Source organism: Aptenodytes patagonicus, chromosome 2, assembly GCF_965638725.1.
Source record: "Aptenodytes patagonicus chromosome 2, bAptPat1.pri.cur, whole genome shotgun sequence".
NCBI classification, from domain to species: Eukaryota; Metazoa; Chordata; class Aves; order Sphenisciformes; family Spheniscidae; genus Aptenodytes; species Aptenodytes patagonicus.
This window is the reverse complement of record NC_134950.1, coordinates 94,152,080-94,173,538: the sequence shown is the minus strand read 5'-3', so window position 1 is coordinate 94,173,538 and position 21,459 is coordinate 94,152,080. Positions and strand designations below refer to the sequence as shown.

Genomic DNA, 21,459 nt, shown 5'->3' with positions numbered 1-21,459 from the left:
CTCTGGTGATCAGCGTTAGGACATGAGGAAATGGAATGAAGCTGCATCAGGGGAAGTTCAGATGGGACATGAGGAAAAGGTTCTTCACTGAGAGGGTGGTCGGTCACTGGACCAGGCTGCCCAGGGAAGTGGTCACAGCACCAAGCCTGTCAGAGTTCAAGGAACGTCTGGACGATGCTCTTAGTCCTATGGTTTATAGAATCATAGAATCATAGAATCATTAAGGTTGGAAAAGACCTCTAAGATCATCGAGTCCAACCGTCAACCCAACTCCGCCATGCCCACTAAACCATGTCCCTAAGCGCCACATCTACACGTCTTTTAAATACTTCCAGGGATGGGGACTCTACTACTTCCCTGGGCAGCCTGGTCCAATGTTTAACCACTCTTTCAGCAAAGAAATTTTTCCTCATGTCCAATCTAAACCTCCCCTGGCGCAACTTGAGGCCATTTCCTCTCGTCCTATTGCTTGTTACTTGGGAGAAGAGACTGACACCCACCTCGCTACAACCTCCTTTCAGGTAGTTGTAGAGAGCCATGAGGTCTCCCCTCAGCCTCCTTTTCTCCAGGCTAAACAGTCCCAGTTCCCTCAGCCGCTCCTCATAAGACTTCTTCTCCAGACCCCTCACCAGCCTCGTTGCCCTTCTCTGGACACGCTCCAGCACCTCGACGTCCTTCTTGTAGTGAGGGGCCCAAAACTGAACACAGTATTCGAGGTGCGGCCTCACCAGGGCCGAGTACAGGGGCACGATCACTTCCCTACTCCTGCTGGCCACACTATTTCTGATACAGGCCAGGATGCCATTGGCCTTCTTGGCCGCCTGGGCACACTGCCGGCTCATGTTCAGCCGGCTGTCAACCAACACCCCCAGGTCCTTTAGGTTTAGTTTTAGGTAGTCCTGCAAGGAGCAGGGAGTTGGACTTGATGATCCTTACGGGTCCCTTCCAACTTGAGATATTCTATGGTTCTATGATTCTTTTATCAGAGTTGGTTCATTGTTTACAGAGAGATGAGGAATGAGAGTCTGTCCTAACTCTGGGCTGAGATACAATATTGAGACCAATCTTCTGCCAGGAAGGGACCAGTGTGACCCATAGTCCCTCATGCATGCAACTCAAACTAGTCAGATATAACACTTTCAGCACAAACCATGATTCATCCAGTCTCTCTGAAACACGAATTGATAAGGAGTTTGGAAGGCAGCTGGATATGTGCAGAATCTACATCCCACTGAGACACAACACTGCCTCAGAGAACACATGGGAATGGGAAATAGAAGTTTTCTAGTTCTCTGTGGTGTGTTTATAAAGCTTTATAGGCTCTTAGTTTCTAACTAAAGAGAATAATGATGCTAAGAGAAGCAATGTCTATGGCAAGTTATAGTTTCTCTCTGGAATGAATTACTCTTCCCTTTGTCACTGAAGCAAGAAAGGAAACAGTCCTGTGAGGAACTGCCACAGAGAAGTACCAGAAGAGTGAAAGAGAAAGGTTTGGGGGGGTGAAATTACTGCAAGAAAGCTCTGCTCTTTCCTGACTCCAGTATGCACAGCATGGCACCAGTGCTGGGTGGTCTGTGGTGGAACATTTTCTCAGTTGCACCACACAGTATTTTGCTTGTTCTACTTGTTTTGGCTTCCCCCCTATCCCCCAAGATAACACATACTTAGGCAGGACCTAGGGGCTATAACTTGCTGGTAGCAAACATGATCTTGCAAAAGAAGGACGATAACAAGACGCCACCTTCACTGGTGTATAAATAGTTCAAATATTTTCCTTCGCTTTCCTGTATCTTAGTTGATTGCTGGTCAGGAGATAACAAATGGGGAAATTTATTGCAAGAGAGCTAACAATGTGTTTACTATTGTCCTGGCGTTTCTGTTGATCTGGTCATGGAAATAGGGCACCTAAAATCCTCAGGACACTTAATTTTCAGCAGATTTGTTCTAAAACTGCACTACTTCTAGGCCGTTGTAGTTCTTATCAATTAAAACATACTTCTTCACAAATGGAATACGCAAAGAAGTACATCTGCTCCTGTATGTAGACAGACAGATTCGGTGCTGCCTCCTGATTTCTGCTGGCTTCTCCTGCCAGCACAGCAATGAGCAGTGATATTCTTGTCCTCAGTAATAACTTCCTTAACCAGCTGTGCAGTCCATCCATCTCTAATACACAAATGAGAAAAAAAACCCAACATGCATTCTCAGTCTTATGTTTTCAGAGACTGAAAACTTTGAAACCATTTTGGGAGTTGGCAAATCACACACCCACTAAGGAATGGATGCTGGAGTCCTCAATCTCAGACAGAGAAATATTTGTCTAACAGTTAAAAACTTCAACAGCCTTCCACACCTGAGGCACTGTATCTTCTGTAATACCAGGCACCTAAAGAACAGGTCTCTAAAGGATGGGCCTGGATGTAGCCCCAAGTTGGGTGACAGATACCAGACCTCCATCACCCAGCATGGAACAAGTCCTCACCTTTGTGCCAACAGAGGAGGCTACAGCTTCTTCTCTCCATCCCCAAAGAAGCAAAATAGTCAGCACCATGTCCCAGAGCCTTTGGCTCTCTGCTGTGTCATGAAGTACAGGTGGATTACTCTCTATTTTACCCCCAGTATTTCTTTCAGCACCAGTATGGAAGAAGGCTCAGACTCACAGCTTTAGGACCCATCATAAGAGGCTTTTACCGCTCTACCACCACACCCCACATATATTTGTAATTTCACACGTGCAGAGCGACACAATTAATTCAAAGGATTAGTGAGTTGTGCAGATACAAGACCACACTTGTTTGCTTGCCTGCAGTCTTACCATGGGAACGTAATTCACGTAATGAATTTCCATAGAGATGACAGAATTTCACCCTGGGGTCCTACTGTTTGTTCCAGTCCTAATTCTTCAAATACATAAGAATGTAAGTAATATTGCTCAGCTGAACAAAGTCAGTTATTTGCAGAAATCAGTCTCCTGAAGTTCACAGAGTTAGGAACGTCTGGATGATGCTCTTAGTCCTATGGTTTAGTTTTAGGCAGTCCTGCGAGGAGGAGGGAGTTGGAATTGATGATCCTTATGGGTCCCTTCCAACTTGAGATATCCCATGTTTCTATGAATCTATATGTCTACACCTAATAACCTGTTTTCTCACACTGTTTATAGTGAACCTCAGATCTGTGCCACTATTTTCACTCTTGATCCCTTTTTTGTTCAGGGCCACTTTGTCTTCACAGGGATTTATTTCTATTTCTACTGCACTGGTCTTTTATTGCTGCATATAAGACTTGGCTAGTTCATTTAACTCAGTCAAATCTGCCTTCCAAGTGTCCCTCAAGCCTCTCTCCTAATCAACCATAATTCCCCTTCCCTTAATCTGCTTTATCATACATGAATTACATAAGTGTCCAGACTTGTGTCACAGGCCCAGCTCATCACAAATGGCCTGTATTTTTAGGACCTACAAACATATCCAGGAAGCAGCTGCGGTTTTGTCAGTGATCATTTTTTCACACCATCACACTGCAAGTATAGAATAAAAATTATCCCAAAGGTGTTTTTTATACCTGGTGAATTTGACTTCTGTGTAATGTCCTGGTTCCAGACCTGCACAACAGTTTTGTATATGTTTGATGCAGAGCTTTGTTTCATGAGCTATACAAAAGCCATACTTTCTCTCCAAGAACTGGAGTTTCAGGTTCATAACACACCCCCAATAAGCAAAGACATGGAGAATAAGAAGCTCTGCTTTGATAATGTATGAGAAAGACATGCCGTGCTCTTTCCTAGAGGCCTGTTTTGGTTTTCTGTGCTCAAACTGATAGTTAATGCAAGGCCAGTTGCAAGCAACAGAATCTACCCATGAGCAAATGAAGATCTGGATGAGAACAGGCCATCAGGATAGCATCAACAGACAAAAGGTCTTGTATAGTCTGCTTGACATGGGGTCTAGAGAGAGTAAGCAAACCTTCCTGCAGTTGGAAGGCTACCTGGGACAACTGGCAATGGATTGCCCTGTCCAGCACAGCTGTGCAAAGCAGTACAAACAGTTCTGTCACACATCCTCGTTTGACAATGCTTGTCCCAAGAAAGAGGTCAGCTAAGGCTCTGCTGCCCTTTCCTCCACCAGGCTTTTCATTGTGGAGCTGTCCCTAAACCAACAGACTCTTGAGTACCTGAGCCTTGGACACCTGAGACTGTAAAAGGCACTTTTTATCCAAAAGGATATGAAGTCCAGGTCAGCTCACAGACCAAAACCTCTCATCCAATCACAACAACCTATGCAAAACTCAAGATTTTGTTCTTCTCCTTGTTCCTGCTCTTTTGCCAGTAGGAAGGAGCATATTAATTGTTTTGTGTTTGTCTTCATTCCACATTGTGAATCTGGAAGCTGCCTTTCCATGAGGGACAGAAGCAACCATTCACAGACAGAGAAATCATTTTACCCAGAGTGACTGCAGCTGACTGTCTAACTGGTTGTCATTGCAGACCTTGGTGCTGTAGCTATCAATGATGGTTTCTCTCTCAGTTGTTCTGTGGGACTGTGTTTTTTCCCCCAGTCTGAAGAAAATGAGGTGTCTGGTCAAGCTCCTTCAGACAGGAGCTCATAGCCCACCTGGCACCTTTCTGCAGCGGTGCTGTGCCATTCTGAAGAGACGGACATTGTTGCCTGCAGTGCTGCCTTGATCGTTCACAGACTGTGACAGGGGCGTTTGTCATTGCTCTTGTACATTGTACAAGATGGTACAATCATTGTACAGCTGATGGTTTCTTAATGCTCGCCCATGAATATTTGATCTGACATAGGTTGATGTGGCCTTCATGGCATAACTTTCAATGGTCACATCCCACAGGCCAGCAACAGGTTGGATGGGAGTATCTGACCCAGAACCTGAAGGTCTTCCTCACTGTGATTGAATGAGTTTTAGCCTCACCTACATGCAAAACCTTTCACTTGCTCCCATATGTACCACATATCTTGCTGCTGAAGCAATATACAGGCTGTCTCTGATGATGAAGGTGCCTTCATTCTGACGGAGCTCAAATACAAAAAGAAAGTGCACAAGAGGTGGAAGCAAAGACAGTCCACCTGGCAGGACTACAGAAGCTTTTCCCATGCATGCAGTGATGGAATTTGAAAAGCGAAAATTCTGCTGGAGGGAAAACTGACAAGGGATGTGAAGGGCAGTAAGAAAAGCTTCTTTAGGTAGAACAGCAAAAAGAAGACTAAGGAAAAGTCAGGATGATTGGGGAAGGTTCCTGATGATTTGCAAAAGTGACCAATTTTCAGAAAGGGAAAGGAGGAGAATTCAGGAGACTACAGGTCTCAGCACTCACTGAAAAGGTGTAGTGCACTGCTGCAAGACACTAGACCTAGTGTTTGTTATGATCTGTGTTAAGAAAGGCACTCAGACTGTAAGATATTGCTTAAAATAATATTTATTGCAGCTAACATTAAAAGGAAAAAGAGGATAATACAGATAATCTTACATTCCCTCAGATGCAGGGAACCCCAAGTTGTGCAGTACTGGACAGGCCACCAGGCAAGGCATGGCATGCAATGCAGGTTCCATCCATGGAGATAGATGTTCACTGACAATTTGGTCTTTAGAGCACTTGCAGGATTTTCTAAAGAAGTAAACAATTCTATTCATTTCTACTGTGAAACAAAAGGATGTTCACATGAAAACATGTTGCTTCACTTTACAATAAATACAAGGACACAGGTGGTGCAATCACCCATGCCAAGTGGGAACTACCTACAGGTTCCTTCCTTCTGATTGGCACGCAAAGTTTACCCTGTAGCCCAGGGGTATGTGCAGCACAGCACAGGATGGGAAGCCAACCTATACGCTCGGCACAGCACAGGTCTGTGCCTTCTTGTGTCAACTGTTAATGTGGATTACTAACTCCTTGATCTACAATTGTATTCGAGTTCAGATCACTACAGAAGACTATGAAGCAAAGCCTCCTGGGAGCATTTCAAGATACATGCAGGAATAAAAGGTGATGGGAAAAGCCAGCATGGATTTACCAAGGACAAATCTCTCCTGACCAACCTCATTTTCTTCTAGGATGGCATGGCTTGTTCTATAAACAAGGGGAGAGTAAAGGATGTTGTACACCTTGACTTTAGTAAGGCCTTCAGTATAATCTCCAAGAGTATCCTTGTAGACAGATTAGAAAGATAGAGACTAAGCAGACAATAATGTGAGCGGAAAATTAGCTGGACTACCAGGAGCAACAGGAGCAGGGCTGCTCCATGAGGACAGTGAGCCGGGCCAAGGGTCACCCCAGGGTAGGCAATGCCTTCACCAACTGGCACCACACCACAAGGTCTGACCCCAGGGAGGCAGAGCTGAATGCCAGTAACAGGGTCCATCAACAGCCCTGGACACAAAAAGAGAAGAACGAGGGCCAGGGTCCATCTGAGGAGCCCAGAGTCAGGGAGCAGTCAGAGCTGGCTGCTCCCTGTGGGATGGGAGCCGCGGGGATGAGAGCCAGCGGGATAGGGGCCTCACTGACCAGGGCCCAGTCCCATGGTACCTGGGCAAGGGAAGCAGGACAGACCCTGAAATGGTGGCCAGATCCAACCAAGTGTTCAGATCATAAGGCAGTATCATAGTGACAGGGCAGGTCCAAGGTCAAGCCAGGAAATCAGTCTGCAAGCTAGGATCAAGAGGGCCCACGGCTAGGCGGGGCAGGGCTGTAGGGAGTTGGAGACTGGCCCTGCTGTGGCGTCACTGGGGCAGGTGCTGATGGCCCCGGGGGGGTGACACGGGGTCCTAGGCCGTGTGCCAAGTTGGGAAGGCCCCATGGGAGGTCAGGGCCAGTGAGGGCTGTTAGCGCCCTTAGGGCTCAGGCACTGTAGCCTCCCCTCTGAGCAAGGTGCGTCCTCATTCATTACAGAGACCTGGGTTCAGGAGTGGCTCAGTGGCTGTGGGGTGTTAGCGAGCTGTTTCAGGGGACACAGAGCCAGGGCAGGGACAACGGGTTGGAAAGGGACATGGCATGAGAGGCCTGGGGCTGAGTGAGGTGGTCAGGCTGCCCCGCCAGGCCCCGGAGGCTGGGCGGGCACAAGCTGAGGGAGAGAGAAGGTCCAGCTGGGTGAAAGGGGGTTCACTCAGGAGTCTGGGGCTGAGTAACAGATGAGTGCTGTGGAGAGGTCAGGAAGTTTTGTAAGGACAAGGCCCTTCATGACCACAGACCGGGCTCCTTGGTGCTCGGCAGAGGGCTCAAGGACGCTTCACTGTCAGGGAGCAGCAAGGGCCACCTTCTCCCCAAGGAAAGGCAAACCAGGAGGCAAGGGGGATCCCACAGCCAGCAGGGCAGGAGCCTCACCAGCCAGGGCTCAGTCCCACAGGATCTCAGCAGAGCAGGCCCTGAGATCACAGCCAGCTCCAAACATGAGTCCAGATCATAAGGCAATGTCATGGCTATGAGGCAGGTCCAAAGAGAAGCCAGGAAGTCAATTCACACATCAAAGCTAGGCTCAGGTCCAGTGATCACAAGGCAGGGCCAAGGTCACACTAGGAGTCCTTGACCAGGCATGGGCACAGCTGTGTTTGAACTGGAGACTGGTACACCTCTGATGTAGCACAGAGAGGGACTGAAGGTCCAGAGCACAGCTTAAATAGAGCTCCTGGGCCCATAGGTGTGGGTAGAGGCTTCAGGTGTGGTTGGTCAGGACCATTAAAGGCTTATTAGTGCACTCAGGGCCCTGTCACCCACCTAGGAACCAAAGAGATGGGCCTGGAGACAAGGCTACAAGGCTTGGGTCTGAAGTCCATCAGGAGGCAGGCCTGGAGACAGGCACACCTACAGTGTACTTCAGGCAGGGACTGAAGGCCCAAGGCTCAGCTGAGATTGGCTTCTGTTGTGGGCGACAGTCTTGACTTGGGGAGTTTCAGATTGTTTCTTGTTCTTGCGGATTAACATAAAATTTTTGGTTTTGATTCAGGTATTGAATGTAACAATGTAACAAACTATGAAACAGATGCTTAGACCTTTCATCCCCCTTCCCCACACTCAACTTCAGTCCAAAAACTCTCCTTCTCCACTTCCTAGTTTCAGCTTTCTTGTTGCACTCAGTGCTTCCCAGTCCCTTTGGTGACGCAGCAGGCAAGGCAAGAGGTTGGGTTGGTGTATAACTGTTTCTATCTGCCAATTGTTGCTGCCCCCTTTTTTCCTGTGCTCTAGTCTGCTCCATGGGCTGCAGTTCCACAGGGATGTCCTTGCTCCAGTGTTGGTCATCTGTGGACTGCAATCCCTCTGGGTTGTCACTGCCCTGGCATGGGTTACCTGTGGCTGCAGTCCCTCAGAGGTGCCTCCTCTGGCATGGAGCACCTCCTCCCAAGAGTGTGGCTTCAGCTGTGCTCTCAATAACATCTCCTTCCATGTGTGTCCTCTCTTTTGTTTCTCCGAACACCTCTCTCACATTTCTTCTGCCACCCTTTCTTAATTACACTTGAGCAGAGGTGCCATATGCTCCTCTGTCTGAAGATTTGGCGTACAATGAGTTCTTTTCATCCATTACAGGGCCAGCTGCAACTGGCTGTGACTGGCTGAGGACAGTTCACGTCCTCCTCACCAAGATTACCCCTAGTAGCAAAATGGTGCCAGTGCCCAATACAGGCTGCTGGACCCATGCGCAGAGGGTGTGGGTGAAGGCTCCTGCTGAGGCTGGTCATGCCGTCAGGGTCCTAACATTGGCTGTTTTCAGTCCTGGGACTTCAATAGCTGGTAGTATTTTCAATATATTTATTACCTTTCAATGGATTTCACTGCCATGGTTTTGTCAAGTCTCCCTTTAAAATCATGCAGAATTTTATCATCTCCAGCATCCTTTGACCATGAGGTCTATCATTCAGCTACCTGTTTGTTGTCAGCTGCCTCTGTGTGGGTTTTTTTAAACTGTTTTCTACTAACTTATTTTAAAACCCTTAAGTTCCTGTGTCAGAAGAGATACTAAATAGTCAATCTCTGTCATTGTCTCCATATCATCCAGAGCTTCAGAAACCTCTGCTCTTGAGAACATCATCCCTCTCCTAGGAGTTTGGCTGCCTGGGCTTAGGCACATCTGAAGCAACTGTCCAGCCTTGAATCAGAGCGCTGTTTGTGACACAGCTATAAGATGCATCTGTGGGGGTCTACAACCCCCTCACTTAAGAGAAGCATTTAGACTGAGTCTTTTGATTGTGGTCCTTGCTACCTTGCATGCCTGTGCCTGGCCATGAACCTCACCCAGCTGGACCCTGTAATGCAGGACTTCAAGTGTTCATTTTGGACACTAGTAAGAAACTGATTAAAATGCAATTTATTGGAGATAACATGAGAGGGGAAAAGGAGGTAGCATAGATAATTTCATGTCCCTTCAGATGGTGGGAACCCCAACCTGTGTGGCATTGGATGGATCTTTATTCAGGGCACAGCACACTGTGCATATGTCCCATGCATGCAGAGGTTCACTGGTGGTGTGATCTTTACAGCTTTTATAAGTATGTTCTTAGAAGTAAACAGCTCTGTTTATCATTTCTACTGTTGAAGAAAAGTATATTTATACAGAAACAAGCTCCTTCACGTCAAGATACAGACAAGGATGTGCCGGCAGCATCATCACCAGGTGCCAATCCGGGGCCATCTACAAGCTCCTCCATTATGATTAGTAGGCTAAGTTTATCCTGCAGCCACGTGATACATACAGCACAGTATAGTCCTGGAGGCCAAGTGATATGTACAGCATAACATAGCACAGCACATCATGTGCCTGTGCCTGATCAGGTCAACTTTTATGTGGGTCACTAACTCCTCAATATACAACACTCTTCAGGTTAGGACCACTACAGACCCTGACCCATGGACTTAAACTCCGGGCTTGATATTTGACCTACCTCATTGCTACAGGCTTGTTTGGGAATCACTGGACTGCGGCAGTTGCATTGGGAACTGTAGCACTGAATGACTTATCGGGGAGGCCCCTGCCCTGTTGGTCTTGCTGTCACCTGCTGCCCTTGGTCCCCTTCCCTTGCCGAGCAGCCTCACCCCTGCTGCTGCTTGACAATCCCCTCTCTGCTGTCTCTTTTCCAGATTGATGAATCTTAGCTCACTAGCCACAAGAAACAGAAAACTGAACCACTGCTCTGTGTCAAATCCTTCCCAGCCAATATGTAGCTTTCAGTTTGATTCAGTGTGCTGTACTTTCTCAAATATCATTTGGGAGCCCAGGACAGCTTTCCCCCTGGAGTCCAGGAGGTTCTCTGAGTGTTCTTCCTCTGGTGACTATGATAAGAGCATACTGCCTGAAATGTCTTGTGCCTTCAGCCATGGATTTGGTTTTCTTAGGAGAAGGTAGGCCTTTCTTGCAAGTCAAATGTGCAGAGAAGTGTGGAAAGGTCTCAGACAGTTATATTCCCCAAAGGGCAGAGAAGATATGTCAGCTCCAACCCTTCCCCAAATGACATGAGAAGGAAAGGCGCACTTAGTCCACAGAGCACTTCTAATGCTGTCCTATGCAGCATTAAAAAGAATGTGATTGCATGTGGCTGTTTTTGTTCCACAGACCCCTAGCAGTACTGTGTATCCAAAACAACACAGCACATAGTGAAAATGGAGTGTAGCAGATGGACAGATGGCAATTTATTGACATACCAACTTCAATCATGCTGCCAGGAAACAAAAAGGACTATGGGACAATACCTAGACTTTGTGGGAATGGGGATTCATGTTTTTAAATTCTTGCTGGACTTCAGAGCTCAGAAGCAGCAGGCAGTGTTTGCTCCCCTCATGGCTGCTCTTTCCTCATCCCTTTGTAACACCCTCCATGCTGCTCTTTGCAGAATTGCTTCCCATGGGGGCTGCAACAGCCACATTCACTGTGGCAGCTCCTTTACAGCAGGTCCTGCTGGCCCAGACCAGCAATGCACAGGCACAGTTCTGGGCCCAGCCATCAATATGGGGGGTATAGATTTTATTCAACTTTGTTGAATCTCCACTTTTACCTCTCATTTTAGCCTCTATGGAGGACATTTTCTCCTTCATAAACCAAATAGCTCTATCCCTTCTACAGTATTTGACTGTGATATTATTTTTTTCATTCAGGGCACAGACATCTTAAAATGCCTCTGGACTTTCACAAGTAATATTTTGTATTTTTCTTAAAAAATTACTGGGTTCCAAGCACAGTGCCACTGGTCTACATTTTCAGTATATGGATCAGAATCATCTGCTTGCACAAAAATTAAAATAAGAACAAAATTGGAACCTACATTAAGGTCCCAAACCTAGTTTTCAACAGATGTCTGTCTTTCAGAAGACTGATAGACATCACTTTGTATCCCTAGTGACACCTGAAGGACCAGTTTAAAACAAGAGTCAAATGCTTCTGTTTCACAGTGAGGACATTAGGTGGACTCTGTGCCTTGAAAACCTCTCTCATGTATAGTTTTAGGAAGCTGCTTACCATTTCCACCTTGATTTTCTCCATTTCTTTGCTTTAAAATGACCATCAAGCAGAAGAAAGGTTAATCAATAGCATAGCTATTTTCTTCAAGTTACATAATAAATACTTCCATAATAAATGTTGATAGTTTTACTATTATTGTACCTAGAAAGTGCAGAGTGACAGACATGCTTATTTCAGGTTAATAACAGTTTTGTAATTGCTTAATAACCTTACACACTGTGCTCCTTAGGACAATGTCCTAAGAAGTCCTGCCTTTTTCTTTTTGTTTTTCTTTTTTTTTTAGTTTTAGCAGAACTCTGTTGACTGCTTTTGGCTATAAGGAAGCAGACCATAATGTACACAGTAAACCTTGAAATGTCATATCTCTTTAAATACTTTTTTGCTTAACCATAGCTAATCCTTTGTGACTGTCTTGGGATGACCAGTATTTGCAGTTCTCCCAGAGACTTCATAGCGGGTATGAAAATGTGTTTCCCTGCTGCCAGCATCATCATTTCAAGTTATATTTAATGCTGACTTTAAAAATGGTTGAGGCAGCTCAAAATACCGTCCTGTGTCTCCTTTTATAAACACTTTTTAAGTACTGATACTGTAATTTGCAGTTCTGCATGTGTATCCCAGCAGAAGAGAGATTGCTTAATTCAACAATTAACACTAATAATCTTTTTAATTAGATAAACTGTAGCCTAAAGAACCTTCCCTCTAAAGACTGTGAAATAGGAAATAACATCTCTAGAAGATTATCACATCAAGAGGCAATAAGAAAGATTTCCTCGTATGATTCCTGTGGGTATAAGGGAGCTGAAGCAGTCCACCTTTTAAGACAAACACTCTTCTCATGTTTTTGAAGTTATATCTCATAGGCATCACCTTGATATATTTACTTAGAGAGAATCTTTTAAACCTATCTGGAAATACAATGACAAATTCAAATAATTTAGTTATTTGATATGCTATGTGGAGATAAGCTCAAGGTAAGTATAGGAACTGTAGGGATTACCTTGCTTAAGCTCAAAATTTTTAAAAACATTCTTAAGCTGTTTAGTGACTTCATGTATAGGTACATTCTAGTTTTGAAAATAGGATCCAAATCCTAGTCTAAACCACTTCTGTCAATAATTGCTACCCACTGTATCATGTTTCAGGTTGTGTGGTGTGGTAACCCAGAATAGGTAATGACGCACTTAGTTTGCAATGCTTTTATTAGAATACATAGAAGGACCACCAATTAACATTCATAAATCAATCATATGTCACTGGAATGAAGATGGGAAATTGTATCAGTCAGGAAGATGTTGTATTTGGACATGATGATTTATGAAGAAATGGTAGACTTTCTGTAAGCTCCCTCAAAACAAGAAACACAGCCTTATAGTACGTGCAGCACAAAGAAGCCCAAATGCATTCCTGGAAGAAGAATGCTTTCCTGAAGTTAAGAATTTCACCTGCAAGTTGTCCAAGCTTCAATTCCAGGATGGTAGCCCAGCAAGTTCAACAGAAAGGACCAGGATTATTCTTGAAGCTATGTTTATTTCACAGAATTCCTATAGAGAAACCAGTTTCTCAATAGCAGTGGCAGGATTTCTCACAAAAATCAAAACAGTGGACCTGCCTCTTAAGTTAGTCAATGACAATGGGAAATATTCCTAAACTACCTCCTGAAATTCTCATTCAATCCTGGATATAAGTCCTGAATACAAGCTCTGTGAGCAGAAATACCTGCACGTAAAAGATCTGAAAAGTCACACACTTCTTCAAGAATATCTCCCTAGATATTGAAGCCTTTCCACTTGGAGAAAATATTGAAGAGATGAGATTACGCTACAATGTTACGGTGAAGGGGGTCTGTTTCTGAAGGGAAGGCAAGCATTATTTCCAGCTATTTTTCTTTCTTTAGGGGGAACAATATCTACCAAAGAAGAGGATGCTGTTGGTTGGATTGTGTTTGATCAAGAAAAGGAAAGGGTGGTCAGCCCTAAATTCTTCAAACTCGGCGGAATGTTTGATGTCTCCCACCCCGCCCGCCGAGCCTGCCATCTCGGTGCCCTCTTCATTGACTTCCATGTACGCCTCATGGATGGCCTCAGATATCTTCAGGCTCTCTGCTGAAGAGATGCCAGAGAGATTGGCCGAAGGACTGAACAGGTCGGTCATACCCAAGGCCATTAAGACAGATGTGAGGTTATATTTTTCCTCAATCTTCATGCGCGGGAGGTACACTTTCACTCTCCTCTTTTCCATCACATTGGGACTGCTCCACTCCATAAGTTTTTCAAAGCTGATTTTGTTCTCAAGCTGCAAAGAGAGGCAGGGAATGAAATGCCTGAGACAAAAGTGCAATGGCCTTAATGCCTGTCTTTATACCACTTATTACTACTTTTTTCCATTTACTTTGTCTACACAATAGAACTGATACTTAATCTTAAATGTATTTGTTTATCCTGTATGCTTCCTCCTGACTGCAGCCTATAGCTCATTATCTCGACAAAGTTCTCCAAAGCTTTGTCATCTGAAAATGTCTTCATCACGTCAAGGCTTTTTTTTGTGAAAATGCAGTTCCTGAAAACATCAAATCAAATTGGCCCCAAAACTGTTCCTCCCGGAGCATATTTTATTGATCCCTTCCCTCATCTTAGTTCCTTTTGATGCTCCTTTTCCCATTTTCCTTTTAGTCAGCTCTCGGAATGCTTTCCTCATCATTTCCTTTTTTATTTCTCCTTGGATAAACTTTTCTTGTTTAGCAAACCATTGAGTGCTCTCCTGGAAGACTGAAATCACTCAAAAGGAAAGAAAAGTCCTGCTGGCATGTCTGTGTCTGGTACCTATGGAGATCGCTGCGTATAGCACCATCCTCTTCTGCAGGGCTACAGCAGCGCTACGCTCCTTTACCTTCATTTTACTAGACTGAGTCCAGGGCTCTCCTAAGAGGCCAGCCTCTGCCCGAGCCCCTGGTAGCACCTGGGCAGCTGTGGCGCTCCCGTCTGCCCAGCACAGCCATGGTGTGGGCAGCTGGGATGTAAATGGCCAGCAAAAGGTCTGACGGCAGCCAAGTCCCACTGAGGTGGTAACTCCTCTGCTTCCCCTGCCAGGGCCATACCTGCTCCAGGCCAGAGACGTCATCAGGCAACAGCACCAACATGCTCAGCTCCCCGCTGGCGTACGGGAGCTCCAGGATCTTCACGTTCTCTGCAGCCACCGCTGCCACTTTGAAGGTACCGTTCTGACACATCATTTGCACAGGTCTGCTTTCTTGCTGCAAAAACAGAAACGTGAGACGACGTGACCGGGGAGCAATTTTTTCTTTAGGCAGGCAAATGTACAAGCCCTTTGAAAGGGACAGGTCTCGATCTTCAAGCATGTTGCCTTTGAAGAAGAGCTGTGTCTCCCTTTTCCTCTCTTGCCTGCTGGCGTGCTCTGGTCACACACAGCCCTTGCAAACACTCCTTGGCCTTAGACCCAGGCGCTGACAGCGAGGGACCCAGCTAAATCACTCGACCTGTGACAGCAACAGGTTGTATGTGTAACAGCCAGACAGCCGGCTGTGTGATCCAACAGCCATCCTGGCCAGAAGCTGTGCCCGTGCCCTCCTACCTCCGTGCCCTCCTACCTCTGTCACATTGAAGGGCACTTCCCGAGTGTGATCTTCTTTAAATGCCGTCTTCCATATCCCTTTGAAGTAAATGGTATTCACAAGGACCAGCACAGTATCGAGATCAACAGAGCCTGTTTCAAGGAAATCTTGGATCTGTCCTTTAAGGAAGAAGCAGGGCAGAGAGTGGTAAGATACACCTCCTCTAGTGTGCACAAATGCCTGCAATGAAGGGCATGGGGGTGAGGGGTGGGGGTGCTGCTTTGTGGAGTTTTGTTTTCATAGCAATAAGCAACCTGCTCTTGTTTGTGCCAGTTCCTGCACTTCGGCCACAACAACCCCATGCAACGCTACAGGCTTGGGGAAGAGTGGCTGGAAAGCTGCCTGGCAGAAAGGGACCTGGGGGTGTTGGTTGACAGCCGGCTGAACATGAGCCGGCAGTGTGCCCAGGCGGCCAAGAAGGCCAATGGCATCCTGGCCTGTATCAGAAATGGTGTGGCCAGCAGGAGTAGGGAAGTGATCGTGCCCCTGTACTCGGCACTGGTGAGGCCGCACCTCGAATACTGTGTTCAGTTTTGGGCCCCTCACTACAAGAAGGACGTTGAGGTGCTGGAGCGTGTCCAGAGAAGGGCAACGAGGCTGTTGAGGGGTCTGGAGATCAAGTCTTATGAGGAGCGGCTGAGGGAACTGGGACTGTTTAGCCTGGAGAAAAGGAGGCTGAGGGGAGACCTCATCGCTCTCTACAACTACCTGAAAGGAGGTTGTAGCGAGGTGGGTGTCAGTCTTTTCTCCCAAGTAACTAGCGATAGGACGAGAGGAAAAGGCCTCAAGTTGCGCCAGGGGAGGTTTAGATTGGACATGAGGAAAAATGTCTTTAGTGAAAGAGTGGTTAAACATTGGAACAGGCTGCCCAGGGAAGTGGTTGAGTCCCCATCCCTGGAAGTATTTAAAAGATGTGTAGATGTGGCGCTTAGGGACATAGTTTAGCAGGCATGGCAGAGTTGGGTTGACGGTTGGACTCGATGATCTTAGAGGTCTTTTCCAACCTTAATGATTCTGTGATTCTATGGCTCACTTTTTCTAGACATAATGAGGAGAGAAAGACAAGGGTATAGATTATGGTAAGTAGGGGAAAATATCTGCTACCCATTTTTCGGTCCTTACCACTTGTCTCTTTCTCCACCCAGGAATTAATGAGCTGTCTTGCTTCCTCTGTATCTGTTTTGAAGTTAACTTCTTCCAGCCCTGCTTCGTAGAATTTCTTTGCACACTTTAAGTATTCCTGTAAGCAGAAGGATTGCAGCTGTCAGACTGATGAGAACTTAAAAATGTATGAATGTGAAATGCAAGATTGTGAAATGAAGCAGAATGGTTAAAAGAACAGTGAACTTTTCCCCCTGTGTTTGAACACATCAGTCACAGCTGTCTTCCTGTAACTGAATCTTAAAGCTGGACAAGAAAGAGTAATTCACATATTTAGGTCTGGCACTTTTTTTTCAGATAGGATTCTAAGTTAAAAATTTGAAATATTTTCTTCATTTTACCAAAACCCTTTCAGTTTAGCAAACATTTTTAAGGACAGACAATGCTTGTTTCCTTCTCTTTGTGTCCACTTTTTATTTTGAATACTGCGTTCTTACATTCTTAGATTTCAGAAACAAAGCTTCCTTTCACTGGGAAGATTTGATATTTGGCTTTGAAAAAATTCCAATTTGACAATATCAGTCTTCATGCTTTCAAGTCATAAAATGTATTTTATTTCCCTTAGAAGTTACATTTTTCATTAAAAGCCATTTTCTAGCAAATGAACAGCAATCTTGATTACTCCCTATGACTGTTACAACATGGGCATATTTTACGCCATTATACTTTTGCCTGGCTTCCACCTAACAGCCACAGGAAGTTCAAACTCATTCTGAACCACTTCCCCTCATGGCTCACAACCACCTCTTCGTCAACAGACAGTGGGCTATCGTTGGTGGTGCTTCTCTAGGGTAGAGTAACAGGGGCCTTTATGGGGAATCTCGCTGAAGTCAGGTCACAGTACAACTCACCGGAAGAACGGGGTATGTTTTTTCAATGTAGAGTCTGTCAGCAATCTTGAGTGAGTATGTAGCATTTGGCATGGTGATATCTGAGAGAAGATCCTTGAATGAATTGTGGATGTATTCAGAAGTGCCACACTGAGGTGATGACATGAAAATAAGAGGATACATTGCATTACATTCTTCTTATCTAGGAAATAAGACCCTAAAGGATTGTCTCTATCAGTTAAGAGTCATGCTGCAGTGGAATCCTCCCCCACAGACATAGGGCTGTCACCTTTGGGACAGTGGGTGCTGTGGTGATGGTGCATTGAACCGACAAGTTCATCCTTCTCAAGATAAGTCCTCTGAAGTGTGCTTTTTGTAAGAGTGCGGTTGTGTTCCTGTCACTGAGACTTCTGGGCTGTTCTCTGCCCAGCATCTTCCTGCCCTGCTTTGGAGTCTCTCAGCTGCAAGTCTGACTCTCAGTCCCCTGGCTCCGGGTGCTGAGCCCCTTTCACGTGCTGTCCCCCAGCATCACTTGCCCAGGAAGGCACCCTGATGCCCAAAGCATCCTGCCCCACACCATCACTTGTTCTGGTGCAACACGTGCAACCTGCCTTCTTTCCCTGGTTTTTAACAAATAGATGAGTTACACCCTCCTTCCCTCCCTCCACAGGTCTCCGTGGTTTGAGAGTGTTACCATAGTTTTTGACCAGGTCTGAAACTGCCGGGAGGAGAGGCAGAACACTTCTAGTTTTGTTCTGAGGAGAAAATAAGACAGAAAGGGAGATCAAGTTATTTCTCTACCTGGGAGTCAGTAGTGTCTCCAACTCCTGTAATGTTATCAAAGTGAAGAACCTGCAAGAGAAAATGCCAGTGGTAGAAATAACAGGCATGACCATAAATGATGTGAATTTGAGATTTACACACAATGCTTGAGGTAAAGCTGTCAGCTCAGAAAAAAAAAAGTGCTAAGTGAGAACATAGATGAACTAAGAATTTACAAGTGATTTTGCAAATGGTTTATGCTCTCTGTGGCCTTCTTGGAAACTGTAAATATCACTCTTTGCTGAGATGATATTTTTTCTAGTGAATGCCTAGAAATTAACTGTTACATATTATGTACTGATAATAATATTGTCTTCCTCTCTTCCTGGGATTTATCGTTTTTATATATTAAAAAAAAATCTGATCACATTATCTGGAAGATGTCAGAATTTAGAAAAATATCATATAATAAAATTTGCTGACTGGTAATCCATTTTGTTATTGTCCTTAAGATTTTTTTTTCCCTAAGTCAAAACTAACTGCCCCTTATAGTGCAAATATACGTCTTTTTTTAGTATTTTCTCTAAATAACTCTCGATCCAGTTCTCCATTTTGTGACTTTGGCTTATTTCTTGTGCATTAAAACAGGCAAAAGCCTCGTCAGTGGATAATGTATTTCAGTGATGTTACTTAGAAGGAACAACAAGCACAAGTAGAGGTCACTTTACACCCATGTAAGTAACTTACCTTCTCCATCTGAGATTGAGTGTTTCCTCTTGCTCCCAGATAGACCATGGCCAGGGCTGAAATGATGCTCAGGGGGGAATAGAAGATGTTGTCATTGGCATGGTGGACTTTCAGCTCTTTGAATACATCAAAACAAAATTCTGCATTTGCTACAGTGATGGAGCCCATTGTGAAATCAGTGTTGTCTAAAGCAAACAGAAAGAGTCTGACTTATTATGATGAAATATATTAATTGTAATGCAAGAAAGTCAGTGCACTTGAACCCCTGAACCTGGTGCACAGGGTTTTTTTCAGCAAACAGAATCCAGTGGTGTGGATTTAAAAGGCAGACATGCTTTTGGATTCATGAGCAATCACAATGCTGGAGAGCTACCAGTTATGCATAGGCTGGTGACTCTTTTAGTTGAAACTTGAGTTCTCCTTCTCTGTACATGTATACCATATTGTTGAAAATGTTGCAAAGGGTATTAGTTACCTTGAAAGAAGCTCACCAACAGTCTTTTCTCATCTCTTAAGGAAAAAACCCACACATAGATTTGTTCTCAGAATCTTCATTTTTTTGAGACTGCAAACCAGGTTCTTCACTATAGTTTTTAACATCACTTTTAAGATCATTTAACAGATCAGTCCTCTATGATCCAAACTACAGTTAATACCAGTATACAATGTGCAAGCCTGAAGCAACAGCATAAGTTTTGCTAGATTTACTCTAGTTTCAGCCTAGTGTAAACGGAAGCTAGGTTCTTACACTACCTACTTTATCAGAGGTCTCAAATGTTAACAACATTACCTTCATTTTTTTAAATAGGATAATGAAGGCACAGCAATGGAGACTGCAAAAGTTTTACCAAATTTATCCAGTTTATGACGAACATCTATAATTAGTTCGTTCCATTCATTGTTGACTCAATTATATCTCACTCTGTTTTAAAAAAGTGTTCTTTAATTTTTATTATCACCTTTTCCATAAAATCCATCTTTTAATAAGACAGTGCTTGTATAGCCTTGTGTTTAATTTGCAGAGATCTTCACATTGTCAATATTTAAATATTTTTTCTGCCCTTTTTCCAACATTCTTGTAAAATTTTCCCTGTAGTTTCAGCACCTAGCATTTCATCTAACACTGAAGGGAAGGATTTTTCAGTAAAGAAGACAACAGACTAGAAAATACAGTACTGTGAAGTCTAATGCAGCAGTATAGTGTTTATACCACTTATAACTTCCCACATGTTGACACAAGCAGAGAGAACCTTGCTAGGGTGGAATTTCCCCTACCTCTTGGAGACCTTCAAGCAGTGCAAACTTTAATTTGTTTCCCTCTGTGGCTGCTAGAGAACAAAATCCAGGATACTCTGCCGTATGGATCACAGTCCCTATGGAAACAACACATTTATGTGACAGTCATCTCTTAATGTGGGATAATTTGAACAACAGTGCATCTAGCTGTTCCCCTGCTAGAATGGATGCTCAATCTCTCTCTAAATTGAACCACTTCTATAGATGATATAAGGTAGATTTTTTGATTATTTACCAATTCTGCTAGCTATTATATTTTAGGCTTTAAGCTCCATTTATGGTCTTGGTGAAGAAACATATTCATGAAGCAAATGCTTTTTTTTTTTTTAATCTTAGAAAATGTAACTATTAAAGATAACACAGAGCTGCAGTATGCTGGGGTCACTTGAACATGTTGAATTCCTTAATTTCATTCAGAGAATATCTTCCGTAAGCCCTGCCACTGAGTTTTAGTTGCAGCCTCTGAAATTTAAACAAATTCAATTTTGTCTTTTATTTCTAAATGAAAAATTAAAAGGACAGAGGAAGAAGGAAGAGAGGCTGTCATAACATATCACCAGCTTTTCAATGTGGAAGAGTTAGTAAACAAAGCTTTAGTTCATACAAACAAATACTTTGACTTTACGCATGGCAGAATGTGAAACAGTAAAATAGTGCAGAACACACACGTGAAGGTGAGATGAGGTTTCTGCAGAAGGCATCCTTTAATCATTTGTTTCTTCGACTGATACTGAAGGTCATAAACATGAGGTTACATCAATCTTTTTGTAAGTTTTGTACTTTTTTTTTTTAAAATTGCAGATTAGAACTTAATTCATAATTGAAAGAAATGCTTACCTTATCAGCTTCACCTGCAAGGGTAATAGTACAGCTTCTCAGCTGTACTTGCGGCAGACTTGCCGAACTCCTTGAAATATATCTTGTGTAATTTCGTGCCACGCCCCACGCTGCCTGTTCTGTGCTTACCAAATAAAGTGATGGATGGAGCTCAATGTCAGACGTGCACTTTTACTTGGAATAAGTCCATTCTTTAAAAAAAAAATAAATGCCTGAATGAAAGAATTTTACCCTGAAATCTCCAGAATGGAAGATTCGTTCATCATAGCACATGAAACCTTGCAGAAAAGGAAGGAGCATATTGAAATGGCTGAAGCAAAAACAATGATAAAAGCTGTAAGTATGATTTGGTTATGGCAGCAAATAGTGTGGCATAGCTTGTGAAAATAAAACAAAAAATGTGAGAAATTCAGTCTTGCAGAATGTCTCTAAGGAATTTTGAGTTATTCTTCTGTAATGAGTACTGACAGGCCAGATCCCTCTCAGAGCCGCCATTCTGTGAACGCAAAAAATTTGGTAAGATCAGCATATGCAGGACTGCTTGCTATGGTATGCCCACGCTATACTTATTGCAACTTTTCTCTCTCCCGTTGTTGGCTGGACTACCAATATCACTGGTCTTTCTTCCCACCAGAATCCATAGCTCTTGCTGAGGAATGGAGAAACTTCTGCTGCCAAGGAACTTGAGAAAGAGCACATCCTTCAAATGTTAGTTGCCAAATTTAATAATATTGAAATA

At 44.1% G+C, this 21,459-nt stretch overlaps 1 protein-coding gene across 1 annotated transcript; it reads right to left on the bottom strand.

The window, feature by feature from the left end:
• Window positions 1-12,644: 12,644 nt before the first annotated feature.
• Window positions 12,645-20,820, bottom strand: LOC143156636 (ovalbumin-related protein Y-like). The gene is made up of 9 exons (XM_076330432.1): window positions 20,721-20,820; window positions 19,863-19,960; window positions 18,588-18,772; window positions 17,880-17,930; window positions 17,100-17,228; window positions 16,210-16,327; window positions 15,064-15,206; window positions 14,554-14,709; window positions 12,645-13,751 (listed from the first exon to the last, which is right to left on the bottom strand). The coding sequence occupies exons 3-9, from the start codon at window positions 18,753-18,755 to the stop codon at window positions 13,350-13,352; spliced, it is 1,167 nt and encodes a 388-aa protein (XP_076186547.1). The 5' UTR covers window positions 18,756-18,772; window positions 19,863-19,960; window positions 20,721-20,820; the 3' UTR covers window positions 12,645-13,349.
• Between the last annotated feature and the right edge of the window lie 639 nt (window positions 20,821-21,459).